At 61.4% G+C, this 24,443-nt stretch overlaps 4 protein-coding genes and 1 long non-coding RNA gene across 7 annotated transcripts; 2 read left to right on the forward strand and 3 right to left on the reverse strand.

Annotated features, from left to right (window-relative positions):
* The first annotated feature begins 12,338 nt into the window (after positions 1-12,338).
* LOC112317449 (interferon-induced transmembrane protein 1-like) lies at positions 12,339-13,478 on the forward strand. Its single transcript, XM_024574560.4, has 2 exons — positions 12,339-12,609; positions 13,076-13,478. Exons 1-2 carry the CDS (start codon positions 12,424-12,426, stop codon positions 13,259-13,261), a joined length of 372 nt encoding a protein of 123 aa, XP_024430328.2. The 5' UTR covers positions 12,339-12,423; the 3' UTR covers positions 13,262-13,478.
* Positions 13,479-15,168: 1,690 nt separating this feature from the next.
* LOC128780800 (uncharacterized) lies at positions 15,169-18,094 on the forward strand. 3 transcript variants are annotated; one of them, XR_011651176.1, is made up of 4 exons: positions 15,169-15,326; positions 15,589-15,735; positions 16,536-16,845; positions 17,202-18,082. It is a non-coding gene; the product is annotated as an uncharacterized lncRNA (long non-coding RNA). The 3 variants fall into 3 exon arrangements; XR_011651175.1 differs by having other exon boundaries at positions 15,236-15,326; positions 15,521-15,735; positions 17,202-18,077; XR_011651174.1 differs by lacking the exon at positions 15,169-15,326 and having other exon boundaries at positions 15,458-15,735; positions 17,202-18,094.
* On the reverse strand, positions 15,769-16,804 carry LOC112317065 (interferon-induced transmembrane protein 1). Its single transcript, XM_024574053.4, has 2 exons — positions 16,556-16,804; positions 15,769-16,109 (listed from the first exon to the last, which is right to left on the reverse strand). The coding sequence occupies exons 1-2, from the start codon at positions 16,802-16,804 to the stop codon at positions 15,918-15,920; spliced, it is 441 nt and encodes a 146-aa protein (XP_024429821.2). The 3' UTR covers positions 15,769-15,917.
* Positions 18,095-20,318: 2,224 nt separating the features above from the next.
* Positions 20,319-21,561, reverse strand: LOC112317068 (interferon-induced transmembrane protein 3). The gene is made up of 2 exons (XM_053923609.2): positions 21,221-21,561; positions 20,319-20,723 (listed from the first exon to the last, which is right to left on the reverse strand). The coding sequence occupies exons 1-2, from the start codon at positions 21,467-21,469 to the stop codon at positions 20,538-20,540; spliced, it is 435 nt and encodes a 144-aa protein (XP_053779584.1). The 5' UTR covers positions 21,470-21,561; the 3' UTR covers positions 20,319-20,537.
* Positions 21,562-23,066: 1,505 nt separating this feature from the next.
* LOC112317240 (interferon-induced transmembrane protein 1-like) lies at positions 23,067-24,401 on the reverse strand. The gene is made up of 2 exons (XM_024574314.4): positions 23,871-24,401; positions 23,067-23,427 (listed from the first exon to the last, which is right to left on the reverse strand). Exons 1-2 carry the CDS (start codon positions 24,054-24,056, stop codon positions 23,236-23,238), a joined length of 378 nt encoding a protein of 125 aa, XP_024430082.2. The 5' UTR covers positions 24,057-24,401; the 3' UTR covers positions 23,067-23,235.
* Between the last annotated feature and the right edge of the window lie 42 nt (positions 24,402-24,443).

Below are 24,443 nucleotides of genomic sequence, written 5' to 3' on the forward strand. Positions count from 1 at the left end.
ATTTCACGATATCGGGGACAAACAAAAAAAGCTGGGGTACCAATACTTAAACCAGAGGAAAGGCATTGTGACCCACAGACGGTCACAAGAGGCCAAGAAGGACCCGGTGGCTCCACCGCTGATGATGGATCAGAAGAAACTCGTTAGAGGAGACCCGCGCACCCACGAGTCCATTGCTGCACCTACAACAGTCGAGGGAAGGAGGCGGCCTCGCTGCGCAGGGAGCACAAGTGAAGGGGAGCAGACAGACCACGGACAGACAGGCCCTGCCGAGAGGGGAGCTATTGGCAACAGAGCAGATGGACCCAGGGGGCATCGCGCTGTGTGAGAGACAAGCCAGAGAAAGACCGAAGTCACGTGAGCCCACTTATGGGGAATCCAACAAAGGAAAGAGAAGGGGACTCAGAGATACGGGGGGGGGGGGGGTGATGGGGACAGCTGAGCCAGGTGAAGGGATGAGAAGCACTCGCTGGGGATGACAGAATAGTCACGGGATGTCAGGGCGGCTTAGGGGACACTCCTGTCGGCACCATGGACGGTGTCTCGTGGGCACTAGGTGCATGGGGGTGATGGCTCAGTTCTGCCTACCACGGGGGCGCACGCCCGAGACTGACAGAATATTGTCTGTCGACTCTGGTGGAGGAAATAAAGAATCTTTTCCCTCAATGAGCTGAGCGTCAAAGGACTTGGGCTAAAATTCTTAAGTTCAAGTCCAAAAAGTTGCAGTAGTGGGAAGGAAAACAATCCCAAACGAGGGGAAACAGAACTTTGTCCGGGAAAGCAAAGGTCTGGTGCTGTTTCTGATTAAACGCCCATCTGACTCCAGGCTGTGCGCTGGGGGGGCTGGCGGGCCGGGGGGGCTGGGGGCCTGGAACGGGGTCCTGCCCTGGGGACCTGTGCAGAGGAGGCCCAGACCTTGCAGATCTGCTGGTCCGGGCAGCTGAGCTTTGCTTTGACAATCAGAACAGGTTGTTTGCTTCCAGATCTTTCTCCAGGTCTTCAGAGGCTGCTCCTGGAGGGACCCGGGAGAGGCCCTTGGTTCCCTTATCACTCTCTGCCAGGCCTTCCCCTCTCTGCCTGGGGGTGTCCTGGGGCCCCAGAGTTAAGTCAGCTGCGCCCAGAGCCACTCGTCTGAAAAGACCAGAGTGGCCCTGGCCCGTGTGGCTCAGTTCGTTGGAATTCCCGGTCAGGGCACCTAGGTAGGTGGAGGGTTCCATGTCTTCTCGGGTCTTGGATGGGAAGGCAAGGAATCAGTGTCTCTCTCCCTCTCTCTCCCTCTCTGTAAAAGCAGTGAGCAAATGTTCTCGAGTGCCAATGAAACAAAGACCCAGAGTCACTGGATGGGGAGATGGTCACGTGAAAGGGACAGCGCCTGCCCTGTGGACCTGGCAGAGTGTCGCTGCAGGGAAGTGTCCCTCCTGACCCCATGCCTTGGGGCGCTCACTTCCCCCCTCTCTGGTCCCACTGAGGAAGGCAGGACCCTGGAAGAGGGACACTGAGACAGACAGTCCAGCAGGCACTCTGCAGCCGTCTAGGAGATGCGATCTCCCCTCCACCAAGGACACTGAGGAGTAAATGGTTTGCACTTCACCCCAACCACAGGGCAAACTGCTTAAACCACCCACTGGGGGAGACAGAGCAGAAGTCCAGTCAGTGCCCTTGGCCGACCCCACCCAGCACCAGGAAGTGCAGGGAATGACCTCATTTTGGGGTCTGCAGAAAGGAGAGGAGTCTTCTACGGACACCCCGCCTGGCCTGAGACCTCCTCTAGCCCCCAGCCTTCACTTTCTCTGTTATTATCACATGTACTTACTTTACGAGAGAGGGGAGGGGAGGGAGAGAAACATGGCACCCGACTGGGGACACAGCCTGCAACCCAGCATGTGCCCTGACTGGGAATCAAACCTGCGGCTCTCGGGTTCTCAGGCCAAGGCTCCATCCACTGAGCCCCACCAGCCAGGGTCAAACGCCCAGCCTTTGAAAAGCCTCACAGCGCAGGTCCACGCCAGCCTGCCCTCCCTGCCACAAGCACTTCCACGCCCTTCCTCCCCCAGCAGCGAGCATCTCCTAAACCCCCCCGGGTCCCCAGGAGACTCGTAGCTGGAGTGGAGTGGGCGGCAGCAGCTTGTCCAGGGCTGCGCCCCAACCCTGTCCCCATGGCCCCATTTCTCTGCTTCAGAGCCCAGATCACACTGTCCATGATCACACGCACCGGACCAACCAGCACTGTAAAGCGTCAGGACACAGGCGCAGCCTAGCAGAGGAAGCGAGGGTTCCAGGGGACACGCTCCCGCAGGCGGGCAGGACGGGCACCCTGGACCCAGTGCTGGCAGCACCCAGCACGGAGCTCCCGCGTGGCCTCACGAAGGGACGTCTCTCGGGAGTGTGGTCTGGGGACCCTGACACTGCGCCATCTGCACTGGGAACTGATCAGACGCGGCCGCCTCTGTGACGGGAACTGGACCCGTCCCTGCTGAGAAAGGCGCTGGGTCCTGTAGGGCTGGGCGGCCCCCAGTGGGGCTCCGAACAGTGGAATCGGGAATGGCTGGAGCAGCGGGCTCTCAGCCGAGGGTAGTATAACAGTCCTCAGTGCCCCAAAGGAGTCACTGCTGGCACGTCCCCGGGGGAGGGACAGCTCGTCCTCACAGTGCATTCCAGTCAGCAAGTGACGGGGGACAGAGGAAATGGAAAATCACCATTGGCAGATGGCACGGGAGTGACCCTGGGAAGCTCCCCCATGGGCTGGGTTCGCGGGGCAGAGTTTGGACAACACGAGCCTTGAAGTGTCTGTGCAATGCACCACCATGGGCCCCGAAAACTGGTTTTACGGGGAGACACCCCCAGACCCACCCGGGCCTGGTGCTCAGGGTTGGGTCAGGTCACTGTGGAGACAGTCACCCTGGGCAGCTCCCTGAGAGGGGTGCTGAGCAGGTCCCAACCCCATTTCTGCAACATTGTTGCCAGCAATGCGCAGCCTCATGCCGCCCCGCACAGCACAGACTGGACGGCTTGTGAAGTCACAGGGGTGCTCTCCCTGGGGCCACCGTCACAAGGGGCCAGGACACGTGGACAGGCTGCCACTGGTGGGACCAGGGACCTGGCCCCGGGAAGGACCTCAGTGATGCCCTGCAGACAGCAGGTGAAGTGTTCTGTTCGGGGAGGGTTTCCCTTCAGGGCAAGTGCTGGTCTGGGTCCTGGGGGCAGAGGAAAGGCGTCAACAGGAAGTTCTGGGTGGGGGGAGGGGGCCCGAAGCTCTCCGAACTGCCTCCCATCCTTCCTAAGTCTCAATATGCATCAGAATACAGAGCTGGAGAAGTCACATGTTGAGAGAAGTACTGAAAAAGGGGCAGAGCGGCCGGGAGGACAGCCCTGCTCTGGGGCTGGGAGGCTGTGTGACCAGGGCCAGGCGGCCAACGTCTCTGTGTCTCCCTTTCCTGTGCGATGATGTGGAAAATAACAGCACTTCCCCTGTTCCCACGGGCATGCAATCTATTAGCATATGCCAAGTATGTCCAGCTCGGGACACACCACGCGGCCTGGAAGGGCCTGCTTCGGGCACCAGGAAGCCTCAGGACGCGTCCCTCCCAGACATCTGCACTGGAGGAGGAACTGAGAGAGGAGGAAGCCAGGCCCAGAAATGGCCGGGGCCCTGGCGGGGTCAGGGTCCCATGCCTGTGTCCCAAGAACAAGCCAGCCCCCACAAGCAGGGAGGAGGCAGGGCAGCCATGCCCGCCCCCAGCAGCTGCGGGGCTGGCCGGTCCAGCAGGGGTCGGGGGGACAAGAGGACCGAGAGGGAGCCACAGAGCAGAGGGGCCAGGCCCCAGCGCGCAGACTGGGGGGGGGATGGACGGGGACAGGCAGCCTCAGGTGAGCCAACGGCCACCACGCACCACAGGCCGGCCGAGTGTCCACCCCTGCAGCCGCTCCTCCCAGAGTCTGGGCTCAGGAAGTCCCTGCTGGATAAACAAATGAATAGAACTTTCCCTAGAAGTTATAAAATGAAAAAGATCATCCATGAACGCCAACGAGTATGGAAAGCAGAAACAAAACTTGGGCAAATACTGATATGAAAACCGTGAAGGAATTGAGTCTCAATAGAGAAATTCATGGAACGAGTATGGATTTACAGGACGAGGTTCAGCAGGAGATGCAACTTAGAAAACACCCAGAAACACAGGGCAGTCTCGGCCTGGGACCTCCAGACCTGGGAGGGGCCTCTCAGGAGGGCGTCACCCGAGCCCCCACCTGGCTGGGCACCCGGCACCCGAGACACAGAACCACGTGGCTGAGGATCCACGGAAACTCAGGCCACAGACACGCTGGACACTGGCATTTGCAGGTGACCTCCTGAAGGTCAACGGTGAGTCCCACATTTCAGTACAGAAGGGGGCCCCGTGACAGGTGCCATTGCAGATCTGCCCGGGAACCAGCCACCCTGCCAGTGCCTGTGCCCTGAGGCAGATACGGGGGTCCCGCCAACGCCCAGGGTCTGGTCACCATGCAGCTGCCACGGGACACACCCTGAGCTGGCGGAGAAGCCATCTTTCAGTGGGAAGCACCGAGGCCAAGAGGGGAGACACAGGCAGGCAAGTGGGAGGAGGCGAGAAGAGCAAAGGCTCCACCCCCTTGCCCTGGGGTCCGGAAGGGGAGGGCATGGGGAGTGATGGGAGACACAATGTGTGACAAGGCACTGCCCGAGAATTTGGGAGACCAGAACCAAGGACCTGAGGAGCCCGAGCTGTCTCCACGAGAAGAAAGAGTGGCGAACCCACGTCCCACTGAAACCGCAGAAAACCAAACACAACAGCAGAATGACAAAGAGCCTGATAAGGGCACAGGCTTCCTGAGGGTGGTGACACGCAGCTGGCAGCTGGCATCACAACTGTAGACTCAGAGGGCCCTGGGACGGTCACCGAGGCTGCCCAAAAACTCCGCTCCCAGGGTTAGGCTGTCCGGGAACAGAGCGGAAAGGAGGGTGTTTTCAGGGAAACAAAGCAGAGGGCTCAGGTTACAGCAAAGCCTTGAGGGGGAAGCTGAAGGGGCCCCCCACACTTAGGGACTCTGTGGGGACACCCTGCAGAGCCAGGACTGGGGCCCGCGTGTCCAGCAACCCAGCTGTCAGCAGCACCAGCTGTGACGGTGGCGGCTCCCGGGTGAGACAAAAAACAGCCACAGGCTCTGCCGCCCGCCAGGGTGAGTCCGGGGGCGCACCCAGGACCCCGAGGCCCCAGGTCATGGTCAGGCAGGACCAGTGCCCCTTGTCTCGATGAGCACAGAGCCCGGGGTTCCGTCATAGCTGCAAAGGCGACCCCTGCGGAGGCAGACACAGAGTGTGGAAAAGCCTCACATTCATAGGAAATGGTGACAGAGGGACAGAGATGTGGTTAGAGCTAGTAAGAGGGCTGGGGGAGGTCGCCGGGTGCAAAGTTCATGTGCAAACAGTGATTGTTCCTGTAGCCGAGAGTGGTCATCAGAGGTGAGGAGGGAGACCTTCCTCAGCAGTTGACTGGAGAAGTGGCCCCAGTCCCTGTCCCCAACACACGGCCTGGAAGTGGGCCCAGTTCTCGGAGGATAGCCCACGTCCCTACCAGGCAGGTCCCACAGAAACGCAAGTTCCCGCAGGAGAGCCAGAGGCACCGATGCTCCCAGCACAGCCTCGCTCAAGGTGCTCTTGCCAGCAGCAGTGCCACCCATGGAGTCGACCCGCCGTGCAGGGGGGCCACAGTGTGTTCGCTGAGCAGTGCTCACAGGGGAGCCTGGCGAGCCCCCCGCCCCCCCCCCGCCCGTGCTGCTAGGTGAGAGGACTCAGCCCCGAGGGCTCACAGGAGGTCAGGACAGGGCTGACATCGGAGGGGAGGGAAGTGCGGTGCCCAGAGGGTGGCAGCCGCCCCCAGGACATGGGCGTGCACTCGCGTGAGTCACGGCAGCTCATTTCTCAGGCCTCGCAGGTTAGCCGTGGGTGAGGCTCTACTTTTCCGACCTGTGCCCTTTGCTGTCCGTTTGTCACATCCCCAGGGAGGACGGACTCCAAGCACCTAACACAGACTCTGAGAGCCCCAGGCTACAGCCAGCAGAAATGCTGGGAACGTGACTCATGGGACACTGTGGTCCTGCCGGGAAAAGCTTCTGAGCAGGAGGGAGCCGGCTGCAGGCTCCGACGTGAGGACGCCCAGGCAGGGAGTGGCTTCCAGGACAGGGGGGGTCAGGCCGCCAGCACAACCCGCACACCCAGGTCCAGGAAGCTCAGCAGGGGTACCCTGCTCCCCACAGTCAGGCAGGGAACTGACAGCAGGGGAGACCCCCAGGCCCCCTGCTGGGGAGAGCAAGGATAGGTGGGGAGCTCAGGCATGATGCAGGGGCTCAGACACCTGGTCCTGACAGTTTGGGAGCTGGGCTGCCTGGCAGCCCTGCTGACAGTTCTGAAGCCCCTCCACGTGCCCCCCCCCCTGCCCTGAGGACCCCTGACCCCAGGCTGTGCGTGCCTGGCCCGCCCCTGGAGTGCGCTCCCAGTGGTACCAGGTCCACTGTGGGCCTCAGCGGCTCCCTGGTCGCCCCTCACCACCTAGCCCCTGTCCAGACCTGCTTTTTCCTTAAGATGCCAACTCGTGAGCTCCCAGAGCCTGGGCTCCACGGGAGGAAGACACAGCCTCCAGCGCCCTGATTGGCTCCAAGGCTGCTGGGACAGGTGTTCGTCTGAGGAGGTTCACAGGAGCACCGGCCTCAGACCCCCGGCCCAGCCCAAGGCTCTGAGTTTCCGTGAGTGCCCCAAGCTGATCCCTCCTTTCTGGCCGCTGGTCCTTGGAAATTCATTACAGAAAGGCTTGGACCCCGAGATGTCACATGGGTGCTGTGCTTCACACAGGAACCCTTCCTGGTGACCTGACGGTGTCCCGCCCCCTGGGGTGCAGGGACCCAGGGCTGGAGTCAGGCCGAGGGAGAGCCTGCCCCCACGCAGCCCCGGGGGACGGGCCGGTTGCCTCTCTGCAAGGTGACCCTGTCACATCCCCCCTGGAAGGATCAGGTCCCCTTCTCTGTCCCACCGATCACCTCAATGTGAGTGTAGCAGGCGTGAGTGGCAGACCCTTTTAACTGCTCCAGTAGCCACACTGAACAAAAGCCAAAAGAACCAGGTGAGGTTTATTTTAATGGTCCATTTGATTGGAACTAACGCATGTGGCAGGTGACAAAATCAGCACATCCAAATCCCTAGCAATGAGTAACCCAGTGATATCCTGAAGGGAGAAATTTCATCTACAATGGTATCAAAAGATAAAACTAGTAAGAAATTGATCACATCAGCGTTGCAACCTACACAGTCCCATGAGGGGAGCAGAAAGGCGTCTCGGGTCTCGTGCTCATGGTTCTGCCCGAGGCGCAGCCACTGCTGAACCCCCGTTGGTTTCGCTTTCAGAAATGGATAAGCCGGCGAGGCTCAGTGGGTCCGGCGCCCTCCTGCAAGGTGAAATGTCACTGGCTCGATTCTCCGTCAGGGCGCGCGTCCCGGTGGTGGGCCAGGTCCCCGTTTGGCACTGCAGGATGCGTTTCTCACTCACCGATGTGTGTCCCCGTCTCCTTGTCCCTACCTTCCCCTCTCTCTAAAGACAAGTAAGTAGAACTCGTAAAAAGAGAGAGACAAAGAAATGGATAAGCTCACCCCAAAATGCGTACGGAATGCCCCACTCCCGGACCTCTGAGCTGCAGTGGCCAGTCATGAGGCCAGGCAGATGGCCCTGAGGGTGGATTTAGGGCCCAGGAATGAATCCGTTCTTCTGGGTCAACTCATTTCCCACAAGGGGTGGAGAAGCTCAGGAACGTGCTGAGGCAGCTGGATGGCCCCACGGGAAGGAAGGATGTTGGGCCATTGCCTCACAAGTCACGCAAAAACTAACTCAGAATGGATCCCAGACCTAATAGAAGAAGTAAAAGCGATAGAAAGAAATGTAGGTGTGACCCTGTGTGACCTTGGATGAGGCAACAGCTTCTTTCTTTGTGATGGAAGCAACAAGAGGGAACTCGCACTTCGGCGAATCAGAAACGGTTGGGCCTGAGAGGACACTGGAGGGTGCAGAGTTGACAGAGGAGCGTTGCCGTTCGCGGGTGCGGCAGGGTTCAGGGTTCGGAATGGGGCCGACCACTACGGTGCGACAGGCACAGCCAGGACCGCCCAGGAGGGGACGGACGGAGGACTCGCGCTGCCAGTCCCAGACACGCAGCCGCCTGCGAGCCCCCTAGAAGGAGCTCAGCCCTGCTGGTCCCCAAGCGAAGGCACGAGATACCCGGACAATGAGGGGCAGCTGCGAGAGCTGGCAAGGACCAGGAGGAACTGAGACTGTCATGGCTGCTGGAGGGAATGTAAACGGCGTGGCTGCAGTGGGCAGCAGCCGGCGGTTCCTTGAGGAGCCAAACAGACTCACCGCGAGGCCCGTTCACGCCACTGCTGGTTGTGCAGGGCGGAGAAGTAAAGCACTCGCCCCCACAAAGGCTGGCGCTTGAATGCTTCTAGCAGCATTGTACAGAATCGCCGAGACGTGGGAGAGCCCACGTGCGCACCCATGGACAGAAAGCTCGGTGGCGTGACCTTGCCACACAGTGCCAGCCGGCCATAAAAGGATGCAGGCCTCACCCAGCTGCTGCACGGATGGACTTTGAAAACATGACATTCGGTGACATGCGAGAGGAACACAAGGCCACACGCACGGTGGGACTCCACCTCTATGAACTGCCCCGAACAGGAAAGTGCCGCAAACAGGAAGCAGACTGGTGGCGGAGGGCCCTGCCCCGGGCTGGGGCCCCTGAAGGCAGACACACCTCAGGTGCACCGACCGCCACTCCATTATGCACGGCACCCGTGGCGTTGCTGTGGTGCGGCGTCAACAGATTGAAAATCTAAGTCGTGCCCTAACTGTGTGGCTCAGTGGGCTGGGCATCGCCCGCAAAGTGAAAGGTCGCCAGTTTGATTCCAGGTCGGGGCACGTGGCTGTGTTGCAGGTTCAGTCCCTGGCTTGGGTGCGTATGGGAGGCAACTAATCAATGTTTCTCTCTCACAGCGATGTTTCCCTCCCTTTCTTTCTCCCTTTCCCTCTTTCAAAAAAATGAATAAAATCTTTAAAAATAATTAAATTGGGGGGGGCTGGCTCATGGCGCCGAGGGTGCGTCCTCTCTTGCCGCTGTTCTCTGGATGCTGCTGGCTCCTGCCCTGCCGGCCCCGGACTGAGGGCAGTGAGTGGCGCCAGGTGGTGGGGGACGAGGCAGCCGGGCCGTTGACCGGCGCTGCCCACAGGCAGCAGCCTCAGCCTCGGCCTGTGGCTGGAGGCCATGGAGGGAGATGAGCACCGCACAGCAGGGCACCGGCCTCTGTGTTCCCCCGAAAGGCTGCCAGCCTCCTTCTGGAGCCGCGTGGACACCTGAAACCTGCTGCTCCCACCAGCAAGTGCACCTGCTTTTCCAGGAGGAGGTGGAGCAGCGGCTGCATCCCCGGGAAGCCACCTCCCTGGGCAATGACACCCTCTGCTTCTTTGGGGACAACTTCACTGAATGGGCATCACCCTTTTGGGCATGCACCCCATACCCACACACTTGGGCTCACAGGAACCATCCCTGGGGCGCCCTTCCACGGGCCTGGGCCGGAATCTCAGAAGGCATCTGCAGTCTCAAGCGCTGGTTCCCATACCCCAAGAAGACACGTGCGTCTCACCCCAACAAGACAACTCTGGCCTGGCTCCGGGATGCTACCCAGCCCTGACACCATCTGCACGGGCCTCGAATGCCCCACCCGTCTGGTGGCCAATGATGGCACGCCATGCTCCACCTCAATGCCAGGGTCTCCATCTGCCCCTCCCTCAGTGGGCCCTAGAGGGCAGCCGGCCCCAGTCTCACCACCCTAGCCTGCTGGTTCTGGGCCAGAAGGGGGCTGGGGCCGGGAGTGGGAGGGCTCACATCCTCCCGGCAATGGCAGACGGGAGGCGGACACCAGAGTTGGGGTCCAGGACGCGAACTCTGTACAGGAGCTGTGGACTGCTGCCCCTGAGACCTGCCGGGCTGGGCAATGTGGGACGGGGGGCCCTCCCCCCGCCCTGTCTCCGGGGCCCTGCACCCAGCCCTTCTAGGAGGTGAGTCCATCAGTGACCTGTTTCATGGCTGGGCTGGGGGGGAGCTGTTCCTGGGTCAGAGGGCTCCAGGTCACAGGGTCAAGGTGGCCCCCACACTGCAGCGACAACAGGGTCAGAAAGTGCTTGGCGGGCCCGGCCCCACCCCAGGCGCCCATGAACCCTCCCCTGCAGGTGTCCTGCAGTGTCCTCGTGGTCATGGATGAGGCCGCTCAGGGTGGTGCATGGCTCCCGCCTCGTCTCGAAACTGAGGCTGCCACACAGGTGGCCAGGAGTGTCCCACATCTGCATCACACAGGCAAAGTCAGTGTCAGGAAGGGGACACCTGTCGAGCCCCTGCACCCCAGAGGCCCCAGAGATCAGACGGCTGACCTGTCTCTGGCCCGTCTGGGAGAAGTGCACATACACACCGGCTGAGTACTTGTCGGACACAGACCAGAGCAGCCGTGCGCGGGCCGGTGCCCGCGCTGGTCCCCACAGGCAGGCGCAGCAGAAGCCCGGGCACCCCCACACACAGGCTGGACGCCGTCCCGGGCTCAGCTCGACCAGGGCCTGCGGGCCCGGGTGCACATGTGCTCCGCATCACCCTCGCGGTTCCCCAGACACCCCTCCGGGGGCCGGGGGCTGCCTGGGGGCTGGTCACAGACAGGTCTGGCGGAGAAAGGCCGACTCCACCCCAACCTCAGGCTTGTTCAGGCCTTGTTCCGCTGTCTCCTGTTTACTGAGGTTGGCCCTCGATAAATACTTGTGTTCATGAAAAATACCTAAATCATAACCTGTAAGTTACGTGAATCACACAGGCTACGTGGCCACCTCTTCACCTCACATCACTGTGACCTGCTCCGAAGCCACTCCCATCCCCTTCAGCAGCTTCGGGGTGGAAAGCGGCACCAGGCTGAGCTGCAGCCACTGACAGGTGCGGTCTGCTGGTGGCTGGAAGCTGCCACTGCCAGGTGGGCGGGTCGTCCCCAGGCATGGGCCTGTGCAGCCCACCTCGACCCTGTCAGCTTGGCCCCAACCCCGTGACGGGTCCCCAGACCACCAGGGGTGGGGCTCACCCTCCACGCCCAGGACTGCCCAGTGTGCCCTGGCTCCGCCCATCGGGCCAGCCCCTGTGTTGGTGGGTCCAGAGGAACACACAGCCACACCAGCTCCTTCCACAGCACGACATCACGTGCACATGGGCGGCAGGTGCCACCTGCGGGCAGTGGCTGCTGCCCTGTGAGGGGACACAAGACAGATGTCCACGGGACCAGAACCCGGAAGCTGCGGGAAGGCCCAGCACTGGAGACTCCGGCCTCTGGAACGCAAGGGAGCCATGGGGCACCGGGACACGGGTCTGGAGCCTCGACCCAGCTGGGCTGCCAGAGTGAGGGCCACGGTCCTGAGGGACAGTCCAGGCCTGGGCCACCGGCATCCTGCTCCCTCCTCCTCGCAGGTGAGACCTGCAGATGGCCACCAGCACAACTCAACCTCTTCATCTCCAAAGAGCAGGGTCCTGAGGCAGCTCTGCACTCTCCCTGAGAAGGGGGCCCGGGCCAGAGTCGGGACTCATCCTGCCACCTCGATCTTGTCCCGTGACCGCCCCACAACACCTCTGCCCCACAAGGGGCAGGAGGGAGGAGCACCAGGGGCTTGCACAGCCGGCCACCCTGTGCTTCCAGGACGCAGCCAGGTGCCCTGTCCCACCACAGCTGCCTCCTATGTCTGCACGTGTCCTGCCTCACAGGGACCCTGCTGAGCTCCCAGGGGACAGGCAACAGGCAGAGGGTCCTGGTCTGCACCCACGAGGCACCCAACCCCATCTGGAGTCTGGACCTCAGAGAGGAGGCCTGTGACAGCAGAGGTGTGGGCTGTGGGGGCGGGGCTCCCCCTGGGCTGGGGCGGGGGTCTGTGTGGCCACTTGCAGGGGCCCTGCCTGGGGACAGGGAGACCTGCAGAGTCCAGGGCCTGGGGAGGGGGAAGGGAGGGGTGCCTCCAGGAGGGAGAAAGCCCCCAGGGCCCACCACAGCCCTGAAGGAGCCACAGAGCTGCCCTGAGTGACAGGGACAGGAAGCAGCCCTTAGGCTGCAGGCTCCCCTGCACTCTTGTTCTTCCGCCAACTCACAGTGTGGGTTTTTCCCACTTTCTCGAGTGCAGTGAAATCACCAATTTTGAAAACCTCAGTAAATAGACACTTCTGAAAAATCAGAACTACCCCGGAAAGGGAGGGGCCCCGAGCACTGTCCCTGCACCTAAAAGCTCCCTGTTCAGGGCTCTGCTTCAGGAAGCTTCCACCTTCTTCACTTGAGACCACACCTGCTCCCCAAACCCAGAGATGATCAAGGAGGAACACGAGGTGGCCATCATGGGGGCGCCCCAGGGTTCAGGACCCGTGATGTCCACCGTGGTCAACATCCACACAGAGACCGCGGTGCCCGACCACATAGTCTGGTCCCTGTTCAACACGCTCTTCTTCAACTTCTGCTGCCTGGGCTTTGTGGCGTTCGCCTTTTCCGTGAAGGTGGGTTGGTGTGTGTGAGCCCACATGGGTCCTGCCCACACTGCCCTGGAGACTGGGGAGGCATTGCGAGTGTGTACACAAGTGTGTGTACAAGTCACAGTGAGTCTATACCGGGTGCATGGGGGTGGCAGGGTCAGCCTTGGTCTGCAGGACTCCAAGCAATTCCCTACTGACCATCCAGAAATTAGCTCTCTCAGAAAGAATAAAGGGACTGCCACACCCTGATCCCTGGTGGGGTGAGGGGAAGGGGAGGAGGAGCCCTGGGACCCCCAAAGAGGCTCTGAGGGAGGGACCCCCCTGGCCCTGACCTCCCCAGGCTCCAGGGAACAGGCAGAGGAGGGTCCTGATGTGGCTGAAGGGCAGGGGCAGGGGTTCTGGGCAGGGACCAGCAGGGGAGGACCTGAGTCACAGCAGCCGGCTCTCCCCAGCTCCACTCCAGGCCCCCTCACCATCTCTTCTCCCCCAGTCCAGGGACCGGAAGATGGTGGGCGACGTGATTGGAGCCCAGAGCTACGCGTCCACCGCCAAGTGCCTGAACATCTGGGCCCTGGTCCTGGGCCTCCTTGGGACCATAGGATCCATTGTTCTTCTGGTGTTGGTGGTGTTGCCAGTGGTCTATCAGGCAATAGCTCGGGCCACCTCCGGCTGGTGAACCTCGTCCTCCCCACCCACTGGCCTGGGGCCTCCTTGTCGTATTTGCTGGCATCATCTCTGCCATCGCCATTTCTGTCATTTGACTGGCTCGCTGATAATACGGAAGAAATTTCAACATCATGAAGAGATAGGAGGCATCTGAGGCCGTCACCCTTCCCACAGCTGTTCACACGCTCGTGTGTCCACAACTGAACGCAATAAAGGACACGCACGGACAGCCTTGTGCTTCCCCTGGGGAGGGGTCCTGTGAGAGTCCCAGTCTGCCCCTGGGGCTGAGCCCACCCCGCACCCCCTCCCACCTGCTTGCTGCCCTGGCTGTGGGGTGGAGCTTGTGCTGGGGCCTTACCTGCACCCGGACCCAGCTGGGGCAACAAAGGGAAAAGCTAGGGGTGGGGGTCTCTCCTTCCCAGAGGTCTGAGCCCTGACCCAGGATGGCTCATTTCAGGCACAGAGGCCCTGGTCCAGAACACCCTCTGCCCCCAAGGCCCCTATCAGCTCCAGAAGGCTGCAGGGGACATATGTTCGGGAGGCCACAGGCCACCTGGCGAGGCAGCCCCGGGTTTCCCTTCTCTTTAGGTGGAAGAGAAACCCAGCCCTGACCTGGAAGTGAGCTTCCAGAGCTGGAAATAAGCTCCGAACCACTTTCTCTCAAGGCTCCCAGATGTCGGGCACTAAGGGGTGGCCCAGGGCAGACCCAGCGGTTACCAGCGGGACAGGAGTGTTAGGAGTTGGGCCAGCCCAGACTGCCCCTTCCTCCCTGTGCCCAGGGCCCCTGCTGTGGACCCTCCACACCCTCACCCCCACCTCCTTTCTGTCCCCAACAGCGGCGCACTAACTCTGGCAGGCAGTGGAGTGTCCGGATCCCTTGGATAAGCCATAGGACTTCACACTGGGGTGGGAGCCTTTGCCAGGGTGGCTGATGCACATGGGCCTGGGGCTGTCCTCAGCTTGACCGGTTCTCTGCCCCCAGGCCCTGAATAGTCAGGAGAGACTGGGGAAGTCCCAGGGGGCAGAGGCTAGTCTCTGGGAGGTGAACTCTTCTCCACAGGAACCTTGCCCTTTGGGGACCTGGGTGTGCCTGGGCTCCATCTGTGGGGCGCTGGTCTGTGGTCAACAGGTCTTCCTGCTGGGTTCTTGTTTGGTCCCAGCACCCACTCGCGATCCAGGACTCCTCTGTCCCTCCCCGTGGCAGCCCCTGTGGTGCCCTGACTCCGGGGCCAGACGAGGCCTGGGCTGTGTCTGTGGTGGGCCTTGCCTAGCGCAAGGGCACCCTGTCCCCAGGGATCCGAAGTATGAGCAAGACGGGGTCAAGCCCTGGGAAGGGGTCCTGCAGGAGGGGACGCTGGTGGACCTGTTGCTCTGGGTCAGAGAATTTGCTCCTGGCGGGACACGAGAGGGGCGCCAATACGTTGACAGGCCCCGGAGGCCAGGGTGGGTGGTACGTCCACTGCCGGGCACCGGTCAGGAAGAGCGCTCAGCACTGAGCTGCCCGCATCTGAGCGGCTGTGACTTGGGACGTAGGCGGCGCTAGGCGGGAGACCGTGCAGCCAGAAGACCAACCGTGCTCGTGAGATTTGAGAAAATTACACCAGCGCCTGAGGTTTCACGCAGGCGCAGTGCAGGCCCTTCGGGAAGGTCCTGGGTCCTGACCGCTGGGCTCCCGAGGGCTCGGCCCCGAGCTCCCGGAGTTCTGGGAGCCGCCCCAGCATCTGCGTCTGGAATGTGGGTGGACCAGGCGTCACCTCCACCCAGGTGGGCGTTTCCAGGGTGGTGGGTGGGGTGGATTGCGGGCCTGGGTTCAGAGAGCTGCGTGAACCGGATGGTGGGACCAGACCCAGCAGGTGGGCGTGGCAGGAAATGGGCGGAGCAGCGCAGGACTGAGCCGGAGTCAGGGTTCGGAGCGCGTGGGCGGGACTGGAGGTGGTGGGCGTCGCCGGACGGCGATAGTCCGAGTGAGTACCCGGTGTTTGGTGGCCGAGCGCCAGGTGTCCGCGGAGCACTGGCAGGTCGGAGCCTGGACGACTCGGATTGGCTGGCACCGGGTGGACCGGTCAGGAGCAACGGTGGGCGCAAATGGGTGTTGCTGGAGCGGAATGCGCGGAACGAATTTCGTGAAGGGCCCAATGGGAGAAGCGCGTCGGGACTGGAGAGTGTGGGCGGGGCCAGCACGCGTGGGCGGGGCTGAAAGGTAGAGGCTTTGCTGGTGTTTCCCTCCGCAGCTTTTGGAGAGAGAGTTCTCTTCCCGTTTTACGAGCAGGGGGACAAGGAGAGAGACGGGGAGGCCGGGGTACTACGGACGCTGCCTAGCCAGGTTATGGCCCTTAGGTCGAGCGACGGGAGAGCAAGAAAATCTGTTCCTGCACAGAGGAAAGACCCACCGCTTCGCGCCGCGCACCGCGGCCCCTGCTGACCGATGGGTGTGTGGGCGCAGTTTCACCGTCAGGCTGGGGATCCCACAAGTCCCCTTCCCAGGTAAAAATACAACATTATACAGGAATGTCGTTTATTGATTTCAGTAGTAGACACACGTGCTTAAAAACACCAGTGGGAAGGGTGACAGCCTCAGTAGCCTCCTAAGTCTTCAGTGTACAAACTTCTTCCATATCATCAGCGAGCCAGTCATGTGATGAAAATTACCATGACGGAGATGAAAACTAGTAGCCTCTGCCGCCCTGCATGCCCCGCCCTATTGCGTCATAGACCGCTGGCACCACATACACCAGAAGAACAATGGATCCTATGGTCCCAAGGAGGCCCAGGACCAGGGCCACGATGTTCAGGCACTTGGCGGTGGACGCGTAGTTCTGGGCCCCAATCATGTCGCCCACCATCTTGCGGTCCCTAGACTGGGGGAGAAGAGATGGTGAGGGGGGCCTGGAGTGGAGCTGGGGAGAGCCGGCTGCTGTGACTCAGGTCCTCCCCTGCTGGTCCCTGCCCAGAGCCCCTCCCCCTGCCCTTCAGCCTGGGCAGGTCAGGGCCAGGGGGGTCCCTCCCTCACAGGCTCTCAGGCTCTCCTGGGGTCCCTGGGCGCCTCCTTCCCTGCTCTGCCCCCTCTGCTGGCCACATCCCACCAGGGATCAGGGTGTGGGAGTCCCTTTGTCCTTTCTGACAGAGCCCTGGGGTTACATGTGAGACTGAGGGATGTTACTGGGCTGGTTGGTGGGGACTTGCCTCCTTGCGGCCTGCACACCCACATGCACAAGCAGAAGGGCTCCCCCATCACGGGCCATCGGGGCAGCAGACCCCAGAGCTCAAACCCACTCTCCTGACAGGCCCACAGGCACCCACCCACCTTCACGGAGTAGGCGAACGCCACGAAGCCCAGGCAGCAGACGTTGAAGAAGAGCGTGTTGAACAGGGACCAGACGACGTGGTCAGGCACAGCGGTCTCAGGCCGGATGTTGACCACGGTGGTCGTCACGGGCGCTGAGATCTGGGGAGCCCCCAGCACGGCCACCTCGTGCTCCTCCTTGGCCACATCATAGGATGGGGGGACCGCAGCGTGGCGGCCAGTGAAGCAGGGCTGGGAACTGCGGCTCATGGTCCCTAACAGAGCGGGTGTCCACAGGACCCGGGAATGAGGTGAGCTCAGTGGGCGCTTCCCCTCCTTGCTGCTTTCGGTTTCTCCCAAGTTTCCTTTTGTACCTTCCTGGAAACTGAGGATTGGCTGTGCACGAGGAGGATGGCCAGTGTGCAGTGTCAGGTTACACAGGCCCTGGGGGGGGGAAGGCTGAGGGCCTGGAGGGGGGGGCTTTCCGGCTCCAGCACTAGAGACCCGCCTTGCCCCAGGTCCACTGGCTCCTCATGTGGAGTGTGATGGAGGCGTTTCTCCAGGGCTGGAGTCACCCTCCCGAGGGGATCAGAGCTCTCACTAGCAAGTGTGCTGCTTGTTTTGTTTTTTTTAATTTAAAAATATGTATTAATTCATTTAAAAACAGCAATTGTAGCCCTGGCTGGGGTGGCTCCGTGGATTGCGCACCAGCCTGAGAACCGAAGGGTACTGGTTGAGTTCCAGGTGAGGGCGAGTGCCTGGGCTGCCGACCAGGTTCCCTGCTCCGGGTTTGGGAGTCACAGGCAGGCATGACGCCCCCAACCTCGGCTGACTCCCACTACTTCCAACACCGTGCTAGCTCGGGAGGAGGGAGCCCTTGGAATTCCGTGTCCGTCTCCACCGTCTGGGGAAGAAGGCCCTGAAACTGCTGTCGCCCCAGGGCCTGGAGTGCGGGACAGGGGCCACAGTGCCCGAAGCAGCAGCCCACAGGTCACCTGGGGTCACGGCCCCACCTGGATGGACTGCCCCCCGTCCCGCATCTGTCTGACAACAGGACGAACGGATGAGTCTGGAGCCAGAGGAGGATTCGGGCTGACAGACCCCCCCACACACCTAAGTTGGGGCAGTCACGTGCCCCCTGCCCCCCACCAGGAAAGCCGGCACCACTTTTACCCGTCCATGAATGTGTAACTGTTTTACTCCCTCCCGCCAGCTAGCTAAGTCCTCAGAACAAAGGGCTCAGGCTCCTGGCGCTCTGGCCGCCAGGTCTGAGGCTGCCCGGCCTCTGGCCATGCAGGGGATTGCCACCCTGTCCTTCAGCCGCCCTGCTTTGCCCTGCACCTATGCCTCTCTCCACCCGCACCCCTCACCCTGGCTAGGCCCGTTCTCTTCCATGGGAACGGATCACTAATAAACTTTGATTGTATGCTAACAGATTTGCCGACCTGTACAATTCTTCGTAGGCATCACTAAGGAGAACCAGGTCTCCCTCGTCATCAAAGTGTCCAAGGCCACCCACCTCTGGGAGCCCCCACCCACAGTCATGACCCCAAGGCTGAGTTGCTGCCCCAGTTTACACGCAGTCACCTGGTGGGAGCCCTGTTCCCCTTCCCGTGCTCTGAACCTGACCTGGTTTAACCTCTCAGGGAACCGTCCCATCTGGGCCCCACAGCTGCCAGTGCCCAGTGCCCTGGGTCTTCAGGACAGGGTGGGGCCCGGCCTGTGCATTCCCAAAGCCCCTCCCACAAAGGGCTTCAGCTCACAGCCACCCACCTGGGCTGCAGCACTCAGCTGTCAGGAAGGCCCTCTGGAGCCCCTATGGGTGCCCACCCACACCCTGCCCCAGCCTGGGGGCCTGGAGGGGAGAAGGCCCCGTGTCAGCCCCGGTGGGCCCAGGACACTCCAGGACCCCCCATGGAAGGGGTCCTCTTCCTCATAACTATCCTGAGGCCTGTGAACTTCCTAAGCATTTGTAGATGCTCCAGTCCCTACCACAAGGATGAGATCTGGGTCCTTCCTGCCCCTGGGAAGCGACCTTGCAGTGACCTGTCTGTGAGGGACGGTGATGGCTGGATCTTTGCCGAAGTTCAGTGCTTAACAGAGCCGCACTTGCCTGCTTCCCTGTGCAAGGCGGAGCAAGCCAGCAAGCCAGCCGCACAACAGCCGGGACCCGCAGGGGTTAAACAGGGGATAGAGGACGGGAAGCTTCAGCTGAATGCGACTGTCACTTTCGCAGTGGACACACGTGTCACTTAGACAGCCGGGAACGGAGCAGGTGCGCCTGCAGCATCCGCCCCAGTTCTCAAAGCGTCCGTGAGCTCTCGCTAACCAACCCCTGCAAAATAAACGGGGAGACCGTGTTCAGGGCTCATTGTCTGTCCACCAGAGGACAGTGTCCCTCCTGGTCCCCGCTTTTCCTTAAACTGTCTGTGCTGTGTCTTTCCTTCATCTCCTGTGGAGCCCACTCAGGAACCACCACTCCACGCTGGTCGTGGCACCTTCCCTACAAACAAGAGAAAGAACAAAACAGACAAGGAAATGCATGTTTCAGCACAGGAAATTTTCTTCCACGTCTACTCGCCCTGTCTCTCACACCTGCAAACTCGGATGCGGCTGGCGGAGGCAGGGGCCGCAGGCACTGCCCCCCGGGAACCTGGAAGGCACAGGCCCAGCCAGGGTTGGGCAGCTCTCTTTGCCCCCCTGCCTGTCCCCTCTGGGAAAGAAGGCCCAGCAGCAGGTCCATGGGGCCACCTGCATGGGAAGCTGTCTGCTCAGCCACCCCCTCCCACCTTTATCTAAACCCTCTGCATGGCCTTTGCTTAGAAAACTTGAATGTTTGCTTTGCAGGAAGAGTCAGGACAGAGGCAGAGACATGCCAGAGGCAGAGACGTCCAGGTGTCAGGGAGCCTGTGTCATCCTCTGGGTGGCAGGGTGGGCAGAGATGGGCCCTCGGGTGGAACCTACAGGCCTGGCCTTGCCAGTTTGCCCTGGGCCCTGTCAGGGTGGGTGTCTGTGTTGGGACAGTTCGGAGGTGTGGGTGAGGGTGCCGAGGGTCCATAGCTGGGGCCCAGGCCACAGGGAGGGGCTGGCTGGGTCGGCCAGGCTCCCAACCCTCTGCCCCACTGGTTGTCTGCCCTGGGCTGCACCCTAGTACCTGACATCTGGAAGCTGTGAGAGAACCAGGTACGGACCTTATTTCCGTCAAGAATTTAGAGGGGAAGGAGACAGGGCTAGAAACATCAGTGTGTGGTTGCCTCTCCAAGCCTCGTACTAGACACCTGGCCCGCAAGCCAGGTGCGTGCGGCCACTGGGTATGGAACTAGGGACACTGCTTGGTAGGCCGGCGCTCAATCCACTGAGCTGCACCACTTTACTTCCAACTCAGGGAGCCTCCTTCCAGGTCAGGGCCGGGTTTCCTTCCACCTGAAGAGCAGGGAAACCTGGGGCTGTCTTGCCGGGTGGCCTGTGGTCTCCCAGAGGCATGTCCCCTGCAGCCTTCTGGAGCTGATGGGGGTGTTCAGGCACGAGGGTGTCCTGGACCAGGGCCTCCGTGCCTCAAATGAGCCATCCTGGGTCAGGGCTCAGACCTCTGGGAAGGTGGGACCCCACCCCTAACCTTATTGCATTCATCCCTCCCAGCTGGGGGACAGGTGCAGGTAAGGCCCCAGCACAAGCTGCACCCCACTGCCAGGGCTGCAAGCAGGTGGGATGTGGTGCAGGTGGGCTCAGCCTCAGGGGCAGACTGGGACTCGCACAGGACCCGTCCCCAGGGGAAGCACAAGGATGTCAGTGCGTGTCCTTTATTGCGTTCAGTTGTGGACACACGAGCGTGTGAACAGCTGCGGAAAGGGTGACGGCCTCAGAAGCCTCCTATCTCTTCATGATGTTGAAATTTCTTCCGTATTATCAGCGAGCCAGTCACATGACAGAAATGGTGATGGCAGAGATGATGCCAGCAAATACGACAAGGAGGCCCCAGGCCAGTGGGTGGGGAGGACGAGGTTCACCATCCGGGGGAGGCCCGAGTTATTGCCTGATAGACCACTGGCAACACCACCAACACCAGAAGAACAATGGATCCTATGGTCCCAAGGAGGCCCAGGACCAGGGCCCAGATGTTCAGGCACTTGGCAGTGGACGCGTAGCTCTGGGCTCCAATCACGTCGCCCACCATCTTCCGGTCCCTGGACTGGGGGAGAAGAGATGGTGAGGGGGGCCTGGAGTGGAGCTGGGGAGAGCCGGCTGCTGTGACTCAGGTCCTCCCCTGCTGGTCCCTGCCCAGAGCCCCTGCCCCTGCCCTTCAGCCACATCAGGACCCTCCTCTGCCTGTTCCCTGGAGCCTGGGGAGGTCAGGGCCAGGGGGGTCCCTCCCTCAGAGCCTCTCAGCCTCTCCAGGGGTCCCGGGGCTCCTCATCCACCAGACCTGGCTCCTTTACAGGTCTCACTTCACCAGGTGTCAGAGTGTCGGAGTCCCTTTGTGCTTTCTGAGAGAGCTAATTTCTGGATGATCAGTTGGGAACTGCTTGGAGTCCAGGGCACCAAGTCTGACCCTGCCACCCCCATGCGCCCAGTGCAGACTCACTGTGACCTGTACACACATGTGTGCACACACCCATGGGCTCCCCAGTCCCCAGAGTCATGTGGGCAGGAGGAACCCTGGGGACTCGCACGCACCCACCCACCCACCTTCACGGAGTAGGCGAACGCCACGAAGCCCAGGCAGCAGACGTTGAAGAAGAGCGTGTTGAACAGGGACCAGACGACGTGGTCGGGCACGGCAGTCTCAGGCTGGATGTTGACCACGGTGGTCGTCACGGGCGCTGAGATCTGGGGAGCCCCCAGCACGGCCACCTCGTGCTCCTCCTTGAGCATCTCGTAGGATGGGGGCACTCCGGCGTGGGGGCCAGTGAAGAAGCGCTGGGAATTGCGGCTCATGGTCCCCGAACAGACAGGAAGTCCTCAGGACCCAGGGAAGATGTAGGCTCAGTGGGCGCTTCCCCTCCTTGCTACTTTCGGTTTCCCCAAAGTTTCCTTTTCCTGGAGTCTGTGAAATTCAGGATTGGCTGTGCCTCTGGAGGCGGCCCCGGGTGGCGTGTCAGGTTACACAGGCGCTGGGGGAGGCAACCGCTGGGGCCTGGGGGCTTCCAGTCCAGCCACTGGAGTCAGGCCTTGGCCCAGGTACACTGGTCCCTCATCTGAAGTGTGATGGGCCCTGGGCACAGTTCTGCAGGGTCGGAGTCACCCACCTGAAGGGGAGCAGTTTCCCTAGCAAATACGCTTCTTTGCCATGAGGATTATTCTAGACTTGTTGTTGTTAAAAGGCCAGGAGCTCTGAAATGCAGTGGAGATGCCTGCCCCCAGGGGAAATCTTGACACTTTCAGGGAGTCTGCTGTGGAAGCTGTTGTCAGTGCAGGAGACAGAGACAGCTGCTATAACCCTAACCACCCTTGTTTCCTGTGCTTTTCCTGGTCCCTCTCCATAAGTGGGCTCTGCCCCCGGCCAGCCACCCCCCTCCCCCATGGTGTGCGTTTCCCTGGCGATGCTACTCCAGGTGGTGGTTTGGACCTTTCCTGGGGCTGTCCGTTTTCGGGGTCTCTCGGGTGTGTGCAGGAGGCACTGAGTCATTCAGCTCTTGGCTCCCTGCCGTTATTCCGCACTTAACACACGCCTGTCCCAGGCAAGAACTTGCGAGTGTGAAGGAATCCACGTTTGTGTGCCTGCCAAATCTCAAGACGGCAGCGCTCGGAGCCGGGGCAGGCTCCCGGCCGAGAGGGCAGTGCCGAGAAGCTGGGACACAGGAGTTTCCAGCTCTGCCCTGCTCACCGGACAGGCTTCGGGGCGCTAAGGGTTTGGGGAGCAGGCGTGCGGAAGCCTGCGGGCGTGTTGTCGTGGGAGGGCCTTGTGGCATGGCCGTTCTGAGTCAGGGCGTCCGCCTCTGCCTCCCAGAGCGGAAGGGGTCCGAGTCCAGCCCCGCCCCGGGTCCTGGGCCCGTGTGTGCGCGGCACACGGGTTCTGGTTCTGGGTGCAGCTGCGGGTGAAAGCCGAGGGCTCGGTCGCTCCCTCTGAAATCCCACTCGGCGTCTTGTCACCCTGGACGCACAGTGTGGTTCTGTGCGTGCTGCTGGCCCCACGCAGGGCCCCTCCTGGTCGTCACACAGAACTCACAAGCAGCCCCAGAGAGGGCCTGCCCACGGCTCGCACCTCGGCTGTGCCCGTGGAATCGATGGGCGGAGGTGTGCCGACACCACCCTGCTTTTGAGGGTGAGAGAGGAGTGCGGCCTGCACCTGAGGCCTCGGGGAGTCATGGGCAGGAGAGCAGGGAGAAGTGGGCCTTGGGTTTACTTTCATCTTTCCTTTGTGCTTTGTTGAATTCTATTTTTACCAGTTTATTGTTACTGTATCTTTCCCTTACCATCTACCACCCCTATGCCCTCTCCCACCTCTGCCCACCCCCGAACAGCCCCCGGAGCCCACAGCCTACTCCCTCTGAGTCTGTCCTCCCCTGTGTCGGGTCAGTGAGTTCCTTAGATTCCACATACGAGAGGGACGTCGGCATTGTCACATCCAAGTGCACTTTATTGGGTTCAGTGCGGACGGCCAGGTCTGTACAATGTGCTGTATGAAGGGCTGGGTGGTGGGGGCAGAGCCAGGAGGGGGTGGCAGAGCCAGGAGGGGGTGGCCCCTCAGCCAGGGGCAGCGACTAGTAGCCTCTGCCGCCCTGCATTCCCCGCCCTATTGCGTCATAGACCGCTGGCACCACATACACCAGAAGAACAATGGATCCTATGGTCCCAAGGAGGCCCAGGACCAGGGCCACGATGTTCAGGCACTTGGCGGTGGACGCGTAGCTCTGGGCCCCAATCATGTCGCCCACCATCTTCCGGTCCCTGGACTGGGGGAGAAGAGATGGTGAGGGGGGCCTGGAGTGGAGCTGGGGAGAGCCGGCTGCTGTGACTCAGGTCCTCCCCTGCTGGTCCCTGCCCAGAGCCCCTCCCCCTGCCCTTCAGCCTGGGCAGGTCAGGGCCAGGGGGGTCCCTCCCTCACAGCCTCTCAGGCTCTCCAGGGGTCCCTGGCACCTCCTCCCGTCCCTCTCACCCCACCAGGGTTCCGGGTTTGGGAGTCCCTTTGTTCTTTTTGAGAGAGCTAATTTCTGGGTTGGTCAGTTGGGAACTTCTTGGAGATATGGGGCGAAAGACTGACTGTGCCACCCCCATGCACCCAGTGCAGACTCAGCGTGACCTGCACACACACAGGTCAGTGCACACCCAAGGGCTCCCTAGCGGCCGGTGCCCTGTGGGCAGGAGGAACCGCAGGGGCTCACACACACCCACCCACCTTCACGGAGTAGGAGAACGCCACCAAGCCCAGGCAGCAGACGTTGAAGTAGATGGAGTTGAACAGGGACCATGCGATGTGGTCGGGCACCGCGGTCTCTCTGTGTATGTTGACCACGGTGGACGTCAGGGGTCCTGAGCCCTGGGGCGCCCCCATGATGGCCACCTTGTGTTCCTCCTTGATCATCTCTGGGTTTGGGGAGCAGGTGTGGTCTCAAGTGAAGAAGGTGGAAGCTTCTTGAAGCAGAGCCCTGAGCAGGGAGCTTTTAGGTGCTGGGTGAGCACTGGGCTTGGGGGCTCCCTCTCTGGGGCAGTTCTGACTTCTCAGACGTGTCTATGCCCTGGAGTTTCCAGACTGGCGATCTGGCTGTGCCAGGCGTCGCATCCGGGTGGGAGGAGAGCATGTGGCCTCAGAGTGAGTTTCCTGTCCCTGCCGCTCAGTCAGGACTTGGTCCCTCCCCAGGTGCTCCGGAGGGACAGGGCACACAGGCAACCCTGCAACGCCGGGGAGGCATGTGTGGGGCCTTGCACACTCAGCAACAGAAAGTAACCACTTAGGAGGGTCTGACACGAA

Source organism: Desmodus rotundus, chromosome 5, assembly GCF_022682495.2.
Source record: "Desmodus rotundus isolate HL8 chromosome 5, HLdesRot8A.1, whole genome shotgun sequence".
Taxonomy (NCBI): domain Eukaryota; kingdom Metazoa; phylum Chordata; class Mammalia; order Chiroptera; family Phyllostomidae; genus Desmodus; species Desmodus rotundus.

Coding starts and splice junctions, on each gene's coding strand:
- LOC112317449 (XM_024574560.4), top strand. CDS start 12,424: ATGATCAAGGAGGAACACGAGGTGGCCATCATGGGGGCGCCCCAGGGT. Junction 12,610..13,075: donor CGTTCGCCTTTTCCGTGAAG/GTGGGTTGGTGT, acceptor CTTCTCCCCCAG/TCCAGGGACCGGAAGATGGT.
- LOC112317068 (XM_053923609.2), bottom strand. CDS start 21,469: ATGAGCCGCAATTCCCAGCGCTTCTTCACTGGCCCCCACGCCGGAGTG. Junction 20,724..21,220: donor CGTTCGCCTACTCCGTGAAG/GTGGGTGGGTGG, acceptor CTTCTCCCCCAG/TCCAGGGACCGGAAGATGGT.
- LOC112317240 (XM_024574314.4), bottom strand. CDS start 24,056: ATGATCAAGGAGGAACACAAGGTGGCCATCATGGGGGCGCCCCAGGGC. Junction 23,428..23,870: donor CGTTCTCCTACTCCGTGAAG/GTGGGTGGGTGT, acceptor CTTCTCCCCCAG/TCCAGGGACCGGAAGATGGT.
- LOC112317065 (XM_024574053.4), bottom strand. CDS start 16,804: ATGAGCCGCAGTTCCCAGCCCTGCTTCACTGGCCGCCACGCTGCGGTC. Junction 16,110..16,555: donor CGTTCGCCTACTCCGTGAAG/GTGGGTGGGTGC, acceptor CTTCTCCCCCAG/TCTAGGGACCGCAAGATGGT.